We start from the raw sequence: 14,254 nt of genomic DNA, 5'->3' as shown, positions 1-14,254 counted from the left end.
CAGTACAGTGCAGACATAAGCTGTGTGATTCATGACAAAGGGAGACTGAAGTGATGAACCAGTGACTATGAAGATGCCTGACAATAGCAGCTGACTGCAGAGAGTTAAAAAACGTGCGTAACACTCTGGGGAGCTCTGAGCTGTGCAGTCGAAGCGAGATTGATTTATGAGCCAGAGTTGAGCCTAGCATAGACTGCTGGGCTGAAGCACATCACCATGATTGAAAGTCACATCTAAACCAATGTGCTGCCCTCTCAGTCACCACACTGCACATGCCCAGAGATGGCTGAGTTCTGTTTTGATATCGGAGGCTCTTAAAATGAGGTTGACAGGGTAACATTTACAAAGTAATTCGAGCACACAGGAAACAGTGGTCCTCTGGTCTGGTGAAGAGGCTTTTGGATTCTGTTGCTCATAAGTCTCCCTTTCTTTTCCTTCTTTTTTATATTTGCTGCTATTCTGTCTTGCTCCCTTATTCCGTCGCTCCCTTATACTGTCATAGCCCACCAGTCACATGTTGGTAGTCATATTGAATTTGTTGCTCTGAACTCTTACAGCCAAATCAAATGATGCACAAAAATTGAGGTAATCTAGCTTCCTGTATTTATCTTTATTGCCTCTTGCATGACCTTCTAAAGACAGAAGCCTTGTCTGACTAGTAAACAGACAACAAGATCAATATGAGGTCACTGAGAAATCTTCTTTGTTTTTGGATATATTTCACGCATTTACTTAAAAAGTAACTTGAAATTGAAAACAGATGGTTTAATAAATTAGGTGGTGCACTGGTCAGCACATTCATCTTACAGCAGGTTCAAATCTGCTGGTTGGGGTCGTTCATGTTCTCAATGTGCAAGTCCATTTTCATGTTAGGTTAACTGATAATTGATCGTTCTGTGTTGGCCCCGCAATCGATTGCATCCTGTCCAGGGTGAAACCGGTCTCTCACCCACCGGAGGGACACGAAGGGACTCCATCCTCCTATTACACTAAATTGGATTAGCCAATCATTTCCATATTTCAGTTGCAAGCTGTGTTATCTAATGTAATTTTATCATGTTAAAAGGCTGGTTAATCTATAGAGAACCTCCCATTCAATTGTGTCTTGCTGAAAATTGCTGTGCTAATAAAAGAACAATTACATTTACCTAGTTGAGTCATCGATGGCGTCAAACATTTGGCTCAAAATGGTCAAAAATCAAAAGAACTTCTTGGTCAAAAATAGAGCTATTACATGGATGAAGTTGGTTCAAAAAAAGATGGAAAATGAATTTTGAATATTCCCATAGACTCCTGTATTACCTTCACAGAGCAGCCAAACTGGCTCTGACATGAAACAGAAAATAGAAACAGAAGTGGGAGGTCTCTGAAAGTGAAGGCAAGCAAAGCGTCATGAATTATTACCTGCTAAATGTCCCATTCACATTTCAGACCATTTTAAAAAATAAAGTAGAAAATAAAACCATTATTATATTAATGCTTATACTGGTTTTGCCACTAGAGCAAATAACTGCATCTTTGAAATCGTGTTTGACATGGTTTGTGGTTTGGTTTAACTTCATGCTGTAATGCCACATTGCAACCGCATGATCACACAAATGATCTTGCTACTCGCCCTCGTTTCCTGAGTAAGATTGTGGAACACTGTGTTTGAATGGTCCGACAGCAGTGTGTATGCAGCAGCATTCAGTGATAATATCGCAGAAGATAAATGAGGCATGGCTTGTTGCCATCCATTCCTCTTTGCAGAGAGAACAGGAAGATAACAATAACAGAATGATGCAGGTTTAAGTTATTCATTAACACTGCCAAGAACATTTTACAACACCAGTGACCAAAAAAAGCCTGGTGTTGTTTGTGGTTCGAACTGATGTTGTCGCCACAGTAAATTAACCACTTTTTTGACAAGACATGAACCTGATGCAAGATGAGTCATTGCTGGGTAAACAGTGCAGTCATAACTGTAACGATAACAGGAGGATAATTAAAGAAAAGTATGCCAAGTTGGTCTACTGCTACTTCTGCTGTGCACATTTTGTTACAGCTAAACTATGAACGCTAATTACAAATTTTGACTCGAATAATTGTTGTTTTTCCTAGATTTCTCTCAGTTTCATATCGTAGCACAGAAAACCTTTACTTTTGTCCTTGCGCTTGCCTTTCACATCCTCTATGTGTTACAACTTGTAACATCAAACATTACACATAAAAGCCTTTCTGCGGCACTGGAAAGAGAAATGTGTTTCTCATTTCATGCTATTATCATATCACTGGACATGTCCACATGCAACTTTGTTCTGAAAACCGTGGATTCGGAGAGTAAATGAGCCACAGAGTCAGTAATTTGAGCTCTAATCCCACTGTAAGCCCTGATGGAGACTCAACTGTTTAGTGGAAATATTTACAAAGCCAGACATCATTCGGGGAAGGAAAGTGAACAAGATGTTGATAAAAATGACTGAATAATCCGTGTGTTCCTGTTTGTCTTGGCTTTGTTGGTTGCTATGTGATTATGAAGTATGCAAAAGAAAAAAAAAGTCTGAGAGGGAGAGAGAGAGTAAGTATCTGATAAAGGAAAGAAAGAAACTTTTTTTCAATAAAAAGGAAACATTAGTGCATCTTCTCATATACTGTGATGTCAAACATAACATACTACAGTTAAAAGGGGTAAACAACATTTTTCCCCCTAACAATATAACTTACTTTCAAACAAAAACAGAAAAAACACAAAAACATACACTTACACCTAATGAAGAGTGTTTTTCTTTTCAAAAAGAATTTGAATCACTTGTGCATTTCTTTAGTTTCAGTGATTTCAGCATTTTGTTTAAACAATGAACACATTTAAAAAGAACGGCTCTTTGAAAATTAAATATTCCATTTTTAAAACGTGCAGAATACCCTCAGAGAGAAGAAATCTTTATTGGTGAAAGCAATGCAGTGGTTTAGAATTACTGTGCACTAAATCATTTTTATGCTAAGGAGTAACGTAACCCCAGCTCCATCAACACATAGCTGTTGGTTAAGCCTGGGTTCAGATGAGGGCTTATGATTGCGTCTTAATGGGTTTAGTGGGAACAAGGTGTCACAGAAAGCATTGGGGGATTAGCAGTTACAAAAATGTCTCCACCAGCCCAAAGTTTTTGAGTGAGCTGCTAATTTATCCGTCACCTGGGCAAACCGAAATCCTCTCAGTGCAAATTAAATTAACATGCAGTCAAACTTACCAGAGGTGCTGTAAAATAGACACCTGCTAATGATTTTGTGGTAAACTCCTATTGGTGTTTCCAGGGTTAAAATGGTATTTGCTCCCACAAAGTTTCAGATTGATTTTCAAAGCGGGCTAGTGTGAAGTTTGACTAGAAGCTGGCCTTTTGGGCTCTTACTACAGCGGCTGTGATTTATCAACAAGCCAACCCTGATCTTCCACTGGTGGGGCTTCCCAGCCCTAAACAAACGTTTCCAAGTTTGTCTAAACCCAGGAGACCATTCAACTCTTAGGCAACAGGGCTGCATTGCGGTTAACCATCACTCTTTAAAACAAATCTTATAATGATCCATGCTGTGGCTGCTACAAAGGCGGCGGATTTGGATCAGAGCCACTGTTATGCTCAATGTCTGACCTCTGGTTCAAGCCTTACCCTTGCAACTTAAAGAACCAAAGCTCCGGCCCTAACTATCAAGCATCTTTCATACAAACAACAGAGGGCACCTGTGGAGCTCCAACAGAGACTGAGATGTGTTACCTAATTTTTACCTTTGGACCATATTTGGAAAAACAGTGACATGTGAGACTAAACTAAATCACTGCAGGTTTACCACCATTCAAAGCATGTTCTAACAGTTACGAGAAGGCTTTAATTAAGTGATCCATCGATTGCAAGAGAGGTTTCCCTGAAAATATCACAGAGTGTAAAGTTCTGGCACACTGTGCAGTAAATCCACACATGGACACAATGAGCAAGCATAATGAAACCATCTATCTTCTTGATACTAAAGTCTAGCATACAGAAGGAACTGACTGTCTTATAAATCTTTTTCATAACCCCAGCCAGTTTGATCCATGGAGTTATTAGGATCCAGATAAAATGCACCATGCTGTCTTTCTCATTCTCTTTCTCCAAGCTCTTCCTTGTTGAGCATGGAGGTCCAGCTGAGACACTTGGCAGAAGATGTGAGGGAGATGAGACAAAGATGTGTAGCAAAGCAACAGGAGAAGAAGGTGAAGTTGTCTTGGGAACCACCCATTAAGTCCACCTCTGGAGCTGGCTCCATTTAATCCATAAAACTGGAGACCTAAAGTTATCTTGGTTAAGGATCTACAAGCACACAGGGAGGGCAGTGATGTTCGCACAGATACGCTTTGTGTCACCAAAAAAAAGAAGGCTGTGCAGAGAGAGACTGAGAGACAGACACCAAACTAATAAAAGCCATTTATATATTTATGCATGTGTATGTGTTTTGCATCTGTGCGTTGACCAAACCCAAAGAGTCCGCACATGTTTGAACTGATTTGGGAGCGTGCATAAGTTGTTTTTTAGTTTTTTTTTAAATTATTCCTAATATGTGGCCAAAGCCTTTTCCACTCATGTGTTGTTTTTGTGCATGTCTGTGTATGTGATTATGTAAACCAAATCCAAGATGGCACGAACAGAAAATCCCCAAATAGTATTTACAAGTTTGTGAGGTTTGTGTGTGTGCATTTATACGTCTGCTGGTGTGTGAGGGAGTGTGAGATAGTGAGGGGAACTCAGTGTTCAGCCAAGGACAACAAGAAGTTCCCTTTGGACAGAGGAGGCAGTCATGAATCAGGTGCGATACCTGTGACCCTGTGTTAGCAGAAGGCCAAAACAAACACACCCAAAGTAGAGCCGCACTCCAGCTAAACTTCTCTCTGTGTGGAAGTAATTACCGAGGTGTTGAAGTTGTCACTTTTCCTCTGCTGTTGAAAATGGATTCATGTAAATCTCTTACACAGAAACCCTTTCATTTCATAGGGTAACAGGCGCTAATGTTTTTTGAGACGTGCATTATCCTCAGTATACGTAGATGGTTAATGACACGTCTTTATATCAGAATAACAGGAGGCTTTCCTGTTCTATAATGTATGAATGAGCATTTCTTGCATGATAAGAAAGAGACATGAAGCTCTCGTTTACTGAGAGAATATATTTTGGAATGGCCAGCAATAGAGAGAAGTTTTGAAAAGTTGTGGCCTGACTGAATTTTGCCATCTCACCTGTGTATATCTCAAATTGTATATGTTCTAGAATGCTAGCAGTGTAAAACTGATGCTAATTATCTATTATCCCAACAAAGATGTAACAAATTCATTCAGTTTAAGTTTTGTTACTTTAAATTAGATGTCATTTGCTTTGTGTTATCTTCATTAACTAGATACCTAACACATCCAATCACTTGTTTACATTTATTAGAAATATGCTGTGCATTGACAGTACCGGTAATGATGTTGCAGTAACCTGAACCGTCTGCGTTTTACTGCTCGGACTGAAGCTGTAATTTCACCATGTCAGGACAAAGCTGCAACGGAGGTGTTTCAAGATGGTGTTTTTCATGGATGTGTCTAGAAGCAAATGTCTTGATTAATGTGCTGGTCTGAGCCAAAGTCCTGTTTGACAGTTATGAGTTCAAAGTTTCTCGGTTTACTAGGTATGGCAGGACAAGCCAAGTGTGACCTGCAGTGGGGCTGTATGGATCTGGACAAGACTCCCCTCCATCCCCATCAGGGGTGGCCAAGCGGACACAGTCATTTTACAGGAGAGGAGGCGAGTGTTGAGTTTCAGTGTCACACAAGGGAAACTCTTACAACTACACTCCTCAACCCCTGCCCTCCTCACCCTGTGTCCCTCAGCACCAGTATCCATTATGTCCCGATATACTCCCCACTCCTTTTCCGTCCCCCATTGAGCTCTAGCTGCCATCTCATGGCCCAGTGCGCTCCCAGACCGTCCGTACTCTGTTTCACTGCTGTAAATGTCACCTGCCTTACACTCTCTCTTCTTTTCACAGAGTGTGCTTTATTCAGCCACCATTTAAAAAAGACCCCTGCTTGCATTTCATGTTTTCTCTTTTTTTTAAAACGTGCCAAAGGGCACTTTTCCTCCCTATCCTCCATAAAATATTGTAGAAGGCATACGATAACGCCTATATATTTCTGTGAATGTCAGATTTTATTTAGTCACTGCTTTGAGACTGGATAGCTGTGAGTAATGCTCACGTGTTTTTTGCAAATCTTAATTTAAACTGTTAGTTTACATTTAGTTCTTTGAAGCCATTAGTGGAAATATAGCATTAAATTATGGGTTTTTTCCATTCATAACACAGTTTTGTGAGTGTTAGGTCCACAAATAATAGCAATCATTTGTAAAAGTGCTTCATCCAGAAAGAGATATGTGTAATACTATCATATGACAGGGTGAAATTTTACAGTTTACATGCCAAGGTCTTCAATCAGATCATATCCCAAGATGATGTTCTGTGCATGACTCATGCTGGAAACACAGCAGCAAATGTGTCAGGCATCTTCTTGCATTTCTAAAAATCATTATAGTAAGTCCTTGGTAGCAATCTGGGCAGAGGAATGTTGGACTACTAAACACTTACAATTGTGGATTTTGACTGAACATAACACAGTCACAGTTCTTCCATGATGCAAGGTCTATATTCTGTAGAGGCCATAAGGGACCTGGTCTGAAAGTGATGACAGCATGATTAATGCACACCTCCATTCCCGCTCACACACTAACATCACATGCAAGCACAAGTGGCTTGCTTAAGCAAAACTTAAGAAAGCTTAGAAAAGTAGCCAGTGTTCATCTGAAGATCACTGATAAGATAAGACACAGTTTGGCACTGACAATAACACTGAACTCATTATTTTAGGGATAATAACAGTGAAAACATTTTTGGCAAGTTTGGTAATACATCATACTAGAAGAAACTAGTCTTCAATTTATTTAGCTAACTGATTCGTCAGTCAAAAATTCAGCAAAATTTTGATATCAGATAAAAGCAATTTGGCTAAAAAATAATCAGACAAAGAAGAAGTGAATATATTTAAATACATAAGTTGTGATAGAGAATTCAAAAGCTTAGTCCAAACTTTCTCATGATGTGATTCTGCAGAACTGATTACAATATTCACACGAAAGAAATCTGTCTTCTATTAGAACAACAGTACATCCCAACTGGGCTGCAAATGCTTCGCTGTCACGTATCATCCGCACCATCTGCCAATAACAAAATGAGCTCAAATACATCGACAGCCTAAAAAGCATTAAAACACTTTGTGGTTTTGTCATCCCTCAGCAGTCAAAATGAGTTTCTAAAGAGATGCAGTGATGTGAAGGAGCTCTTTCTCAAACCACCTTTGTTAACCTCACCACCTCTATTAATCTTCCGTGCACAGCTATAAAAGAGCCTGTGTGGAAAATGAAGAGGTTGTCTGAATTCAGTGCACGCCAGAGGCCAAGTGGTCAGTCAGGGTAAGGGGAAACTCGGGCTGGCATGCCGATTCAGTGCCAGTTACTGCCAATACAAGCTATCAGGCCACATAGACAAACACCTTGACAAATGGTTCCATACTGCGAGAGAGCATATCTGGACTGCCAAGTCTTACGGCAAACTAAGGGTAGCTTAATGGAAAGCGTGGACTAAAACAGCACACATGTGTTATTCTTACTCCACCTATAAATTTTGTCATCATGATATATGAAATCCCATAAATTTTACATCAAGCAATACACCTTTTAGAACCATTCAGTCCTCACATTTATTGTTATAATGGGGAAAATTTGTATTTTTCATAACCATCTAATTAATTATGTAACAATGTTAGCATGTTCCCTTCATTTAATCCATGATCAATGTATGTTTTTCTTACGGTTACATGCTATTTATCATGTAATTCACCGTAATGGTTTTTAAATATGATCTACTGAGAATTTGTATATACAAATAGAACAATGAATTGTAATGTAGAGACTGTACAATTGCTTCATTTTATTTTGTCATTCATACACAGACGAGACAGTCTAAACTCAACAAAGATAGTAATGTAGCATTTGAATGTTTTGTTGTTTTTGTTGTTGTTTTGTATTATTTACATCTTACTCATGTGCAAATCTCAGACAAAGAGTTTGTCAAAGCAAGCTGAGCAGTATGGTTTCCCTTTCTGCTCCTTGAAGATGCCCTGGCTGAGCTGCCGCAGACAAAAGGCACACACAAAGTGCTCGGGGTGAAACTTGCGATCCATCGCAGAGATGCAGCGGCCGATGATGGGCTTTCCGCAGCCACCGCACACAGTGCCTTGCCTGGAGTGAAAGTGAAGCGAGCAGAGGGGACGACCATTGAGCTCCATGAAAATTCCATCAGTGAAGGGCTTCAGGCAGTCCTGCGTAGAGGAAGAGGGGCAGTAGGGAGGATAGAACGTTATGTAAAATTAGGCATGGTGTTATGGAGGAAGAAGTTTAAACTTCCAACAGTTAAACTTTCTTGATTTTTCTATAACAGTTTCAATTAGACACAGTGATGCCAAACCCAACCCACACGTCATACCCAACACTGCTTAACATACAGCAGAGTGATAACTTTTAGAGAGAAAGTAAAAGACTTTAAATCCATCATTCATTTTAAATGTCTACGATGTGAAGGGAAACCAAGCGCCTGGAAAATGGTTGACTGTTACAGCCAGATAATGAAGTGACGGCGCCACAAAATCACATGGCATGCACCTTTAATATGAAAACTAAAGGAGTGTTACAACTGTGTTTCTTTTAACAATCTGTTAATAACCGCTAAAGCATAATTGGAACCTACATGTACAGCACTGAATTTGATTATGGTCGTTTCTCTTGGCCGACACTTTGACTTGTCATACCGTAGCAGTAAAAGCACAGGTGTAACTCTTAACATCACCAGTGGCACTGTTCCATTTATTATGCACCAGCATGAGCAGCTCCAAAGCCTTGGAACACCTGAGTTATCTGTGTCCATCAAAGGGCTGGTTTGCTCAGTGTTGGTGACAAAACAGACTAAAACAATAGATGTTGCGTCACAGTTTTAGCCTGATTTCATACAGATTACAGTCAAAATAAAGCAATTAATGACTAGCAAATGTGTGATGAGAATAACACTGTGACAGCCGTGTTAATGACTGCTCTTTCAGGGGAATTTCATCTGGGGCTTACAGGACGCAAATGACTCATGGTATGGAAACGTTTCTACTGTTGCTGTGAAACAGAAAAAGTGGCGGGGAAGTTCAAGGGTCCTAAATTGTATGACCTGTTTTATTTATTTTTATCAGTAGGCTGATTAAAAAGTCTCCACCTTTGAGTGTCCACGTCATCCTTTTTTATGGAGTGTCTGACCTTCAGCCTGCTGGAATTAGTTTTAGGTTATTAGGTAGCAGGTACAACTGACCTTATTGATAATGACTGGTTTGTATAAAATAAGTAGTTGTAGTTGGTGTTTGTGATTAATGATTAACTAAGATATGTTAATTATAATTTTAAGTGATAGGTATTAAGAAATAAAATGCCCTTTATATGTTTTATGGTCAGGTTTATGGACCTCATATTTCAGTACCTGCCAGAAAAACAATGAATACATTCTTAATATTACAGTTGCTCCTGCTTGTCTCTTACTACTGATGGCATTTTATGTTTTACACTTGCACATGTTAAGTAAAGCAGAGCTGCACATTGAACCATTTTTGACCAGATGCTACATACAGAAATAGATTTGAAGAGAATGTAAAAGATACCCACACTGAGGAATACACTTCCTTGATTTATCTGCATCATTTCTAACAGCGGAGTATTCATCAGGCATATGGTTTTCATCAGCGTTGAGGTCAAAATGTTGCAAATAAAGCTAACGTGCGGGTATCTTTTCTCATTTATTCTCAGGCTCGTATGCAAGCCAGAGCTGTGTGTGTGGTCTGAGGTAAGAGGCTCACTGCGCAGACGAAGCACTCTGGATGCCAGGTGCCATTGGCTGCAGTCAGGTAATTCTCCCGCACCGACTCCCCACAGCCTGAGCACTTTGGAGCAAAGAGGTAGTAGAAGTCCTTACAACAATATGGCTTCCCATCCTTCTCTAGGAAACCTAGGATAGGCATAAGATGCAGTGAGTTATTTGCTAAAGTTGTGGTTTCAATTGGAGAGAAATAATCCACAAATCTCTCACCTTCCGTTCCAAACAAGCCTCCGCAGTGTGCGCAGAAGAAGTGCTCTGGGTGCCAGGTCTGGTCCAGAGCTGTCACGATGTTCTAAAGCAGCCCAAAATATATCATAAATTTACTTCCTTTGAGGATTAGTAAGGTTTGTCTCATCTCACATGTTCAAATGTCAGGGAACACAAAAATGTGAATTGTGAAACACACAAAGTGGAACATAGAAGAAGCTGCATTAGTTTCTGATTAATGACTTTGGTCTGCAGCAGAATCCCAGTATGGTTTTGTGTTTTCTCTATTAGAATGACATGTGGGATATGTTGAGAAAAATTGATTACATACTACTGTATGTCATCATCCAATCTTCAAAAGATTATTGTGTAAATAAATTGATGTACTATATGACAGAACAAATTATAGCTTAAATCAAACAACAGCGCAGCTGAATTTGAGTGACATTTAGATACCAGAGAGTTCCAGATTGGTATTTTGGTCATTTTCTATGTGCATTTTCCACCAAAGTGAATTCATTAAAACATGAAATTTCATCCTTTAGTGGAGATCATATTAACACCTATTTTTATTTTAATCTTACTTTCTATGCAGAGGCAGGGTTATATATGAATACAGTTGTCCTCACCTGCATAATAGGCCCCTTGCAATAGGCACAGCGTGGTGAGAAGAGCTGATGGTAGTCTTTGTCACAGTACGGCCGTCCGTCTCTCTCAAAGAAGCCTGTGGTGCTCAGCTCCATCTTACACACCGTACACACAAAGTGTTCGGGGTGCCACACTTCACCCAGTGCTGTGATCATCTGGAGAAAGGAAATGTCAGTGAAAGAGGGAACAAGAGGTTTTGATCTCTTTCATCTTGTTTGAATTTCCACAATTTGGTACCAGTGTGACAAATTCTCTTCTTTGTGTCCTGTAGGTCCAGATTGTACCTTTCCTACAATGCATTTGTTGCAGGAAGCACAGTGGCCCTTGGCTGTGGTCCGTACACCGATCTTCTCCAAGTCAGTGCTCAACCCTCCCAGCAGGTCATCTATCATATCCGTTTTCTTTCTTTGCGTTGTGGCTTTTCCATCTGAAGCCGCTGGAGTGTTGCTGCTGCTGCTCGCCTGTTTTCCACCTTCTGTTAGCTTTTTTTGTGTAAGTGATGGTGGGTCAGTTGGAGGTTCTAGATCCTAAATTATGGTACAAAATGTAGGAATAACAGTTTTATGTACATATTTCCTCAAAATATATTAGCTGTCTATTATATTTATTTTATATTTAATCAGAGTATTTTTAATGTTTAAGAACAAAATGCTTATTGGTCCAAGAGCTTGAGTCTGATATAAGTACAATGCTGCCCTCTGTTGTTAACCATGTCATTTTACTAATGTTTGAAAATAGATAGACATAGTTTTTCAGGCTTCACACTTAAATAAATAAGCTCAAAGGGGCAACACAGATTACTTTCAATATTTATAAAATATGTATTTCCGCACTGGGGTAGTACTAACCCCTTCAGCTAGACCCATCAGGTCTTGCAAGATTGAGTCCAGCTCCTGAGTCGGTGAGTCAGGTTCCACAAAAGCTGGCACAGGAGTTGGAACATCACTAAATCCCAGAGAGGAAAAACACGAATGTTTTAAAATGCAAAACTGACATCCTGTAACATCATTAATAATTGAAATGGTTGCATTTCTGAACCATAGCAAAAATATAACTGGAAATTCTTAACCTTTTAGACCTTAAGAAAATAAAGCACATCTACATAAAGGCCAGAATATGCTGAAGAACAATGCTTTCATTTTCATTGTATTTGCTCTCCTCTTTTTGGGTGTGGTCTGAATGAAAGAAAAACCTTAGCATTAAAATGTTAAAAAGAAATACATAAATTAATTAAAATGTATTATTTAAATTATTAAGCTAATGATCTTCATGCAGCACCACTATGAATCGGGTTCAACTTTGAACTTCACCTGTACACATTTGAGGAGTTTGAGACTTTTCCATTTTTGGTAGTTCCAACACAAACTTCACTTGGCACCTGCGAACACAACCAACATATACTGAAGTTTCTGTACTTAAAGAAATTAAATTACATGTTAGGTTTTAAGTTGTTTTCTTTAGAATTCCAGGTTCATCTACAAATGAAATGGGGGATAAAGCAGAAACAGGATAAGCTCATGATTAATGAGTTTTGTCTTTTTACTTCTCTTTTTGTTGCATCATTGCTCTTTTTCTCAGGGACGCTGTCTGAACCCGCTGGATTCAGGGCCAGCTCCTCTAACAGCAAATCTGCGGCAGGAAACACACACAATAAATCTTTAAACCTCAGAAAAAATACTCATGCAACCAAATATTCATATTACATAACGTTTGTACGGCACACATTGCTCTTTCACACTTATTGTCCTTTGTGGGTGTTAACTGTTAGACTGTATGCATATAATTTATGTATAGTGAAATATTTTCTATGAAGTAAGTTACAGTGGATTTCAATACACAGATCAAGATGCTAGCAGACTAAGGTTGCTCATGCAACTTGCGTTCCTCAGGAAGTGAGGGCATACCACATTGCAGAAGTGAAACTTGTGATAATGTTGCAAGAATCTGGTGACATTTGTTACAACAAATACAACACTCCTTCACACAGGGCAAACCACACATCTAGGGAAATGGGAAGCTTTGTATGAGTAAGTATTTTACATAGAAGTAGCAGAAGTAGCAAAAAAGACAAAGGTTCATTTTAAAAAGTTAAAGACATGACTTTAACTTTCAATGTCAGTAAGTCAGTAAAGATCATCATCTTCAAACATCATCGCACCTCAGAAAAATATTTTTTGACATTGTGAAATTAAAAGAATTTTTCTTTTTTGTCTTACCTTTTGACCGTCACCCTTATTTCATTTCCAGTATGCGAATTAAACGACTTCGTTAAGACTTGTAAAATTCTACTGTATTCTAAATGTTACATTGTATTTGATTTGTAGTGAATCGCTACATGTAGAGCCCTAGAATCAGAGGTAAAACACAAGAACAGTGGTATAAAAATTCCTTCTAATGAGCTGGATCATTGAGTACATTACATATTGTACTTAGAGTCTGCTGTATAAATCAGTCTGAGAACACACAAGACTGTGGTAATACTCCATAAGCACTGGCTGTGCTTGATGTCATGGTGTCAACACACCAACTCCTGATTTTGCTAACAGTTTCGACCTCAGTTTAAATTGTACCATCGATTAGTTTGAGGACATTCATGAAGGTAAAACATGACAGAAAGTTCTTACCGAGCTCATCCATTTTGGTTCCTTCTGACAGCATAAAACTTGAATGTGAGTGGGTGGCTTTTTTTTCCTTTTCTTTGTGTGTGTGTGTGTGTGTGTGTGTGTGTGTGTGTGTGTGTGTGTGTGTGTGTGTGTGTGTGTGTGTGTGTGTGTGTGTGTCTCTGCTGGTTAGTTGCTAAGGCAACTGAACTCATTTCTGATCTGATCAAAACCGTCGCTTCCTGTGAGGAAGGTGTGTTTTCGGTTGCTGCTGTGTGAAGAATTGTCAGTAGCTAGGAGGAGGTTTGACTATTTCCTGAAGATGAAAACAGTGAGAGTTTTAAAGCAGTGCAAGTGTGATACCAACAGAGTTGTGCTTTTGTTAAATATTTATTGCATATTTCTTCAAACAAAGTGTGTGTTATGTTGTAACACTACCTCCACTGCAAGTGGTAGAAAAAATCAGCTTCTCTTAATTACTGATTAACATGGCGCTGATAAAACTCAACATCCTCGTGTTACTAACACAGAGTCAGACTGACATTTTGGTTCACAGATACAGAAAATAGGACAGAAAAGATCATTTTGAAGCTGTGTCATGACAGTGTTTGCCCAGCAGAGTTTGCTCTGACTCCACTGTTCACAGTTCTCTCAGCAGTGCAAGCATCACATGTAGCAGGGGAGAGTCAAGTGAGGTCTTCACCTTAAGTTAACCTCACTTTAAACTTGTGAAACACATTGCTGGAAAGTTCCTAAATAAACTTTTTAATGTAACTTTGCACTCTGTATTTATACTCATA

General features: G+C 39.2%; 1 protein-coding gene across 1 annotated transcript; it reads right to left on the bottom strand.

The window, feature by feature from the left end:
• Positions 1-7,104: 7,104 nt before the first annotated feature.
• On the bottom strand, positions 7,105-13,602 carry lpxn (leupaxin). The gene is made up of 9 exons (XM_085397184.1): positions 13,479-13,602; positions 12,398-12,483; positions 12,165-12,232; positions 11,703-11,799; positions 11,139-11,381; positions 10,836-11,009; positions 10,210-10,291; positions 9,980-10,128; positions 7,105-8,413 (listed from the first exon to the last, which is right to left on the bottom strand). The coding sequence occupies exons 1-9, from the start codon at positions 13,510-13,512 to the stop codon at positions 8,147-8,149; spliced, it is 1,200 nt and encodes a 399-aa protein (XP_085253310.1). The 5' UTR covers positions 13,513-13,602; the 3' UTR covers positions 7,105-8,146.
• Between the last annotated feature and the right edge of the window lie 652 nt (positions 13,603-14,254).

Source organism: Rhamphochromis longiceps, linkage group LG23, assembly GCF_057381845.1.
Source record: "Rhamphochromis longiceps isolate RC_006_pf linkage group LG23, R_longiceps_female_GT1.1, whole genome shotgun sequence".
In the NCBI taxonomy this organism is placed as follows: domain Eukaryota; kingdom Metazoa; phylum Chordata; class Actinopteri; order Cichliformes; family Cichlidae; genus Rhamphochromis; species Rhamphochromis longiceps.
This window is presented reverse-complemented; position numbering and strand designations above follow the sequence as displayed.

Coding starts and splice junctions, on each gene's coding strand:
- lpxn (XM_085397184.1), bottom strand. CDS start 13,512: ATGCTGTCAGAAGGAACCAAAATGGATGAGCTCG. Junction 12,484..13,478: donor AACCAAAATGGATGAGCTCG/GTAAGAACTTTC, acceptor TTCCTGCCGCAG/ATTTGCTGTTAGAGGAGCTG. Junction 10,129..10,209: donor AGGCTTGTTTGGAACGGAAG/GTGAGAGATTTG, acceptor TGCCTATCCTAG/GTTTCCTAGAGAAGGATGGG.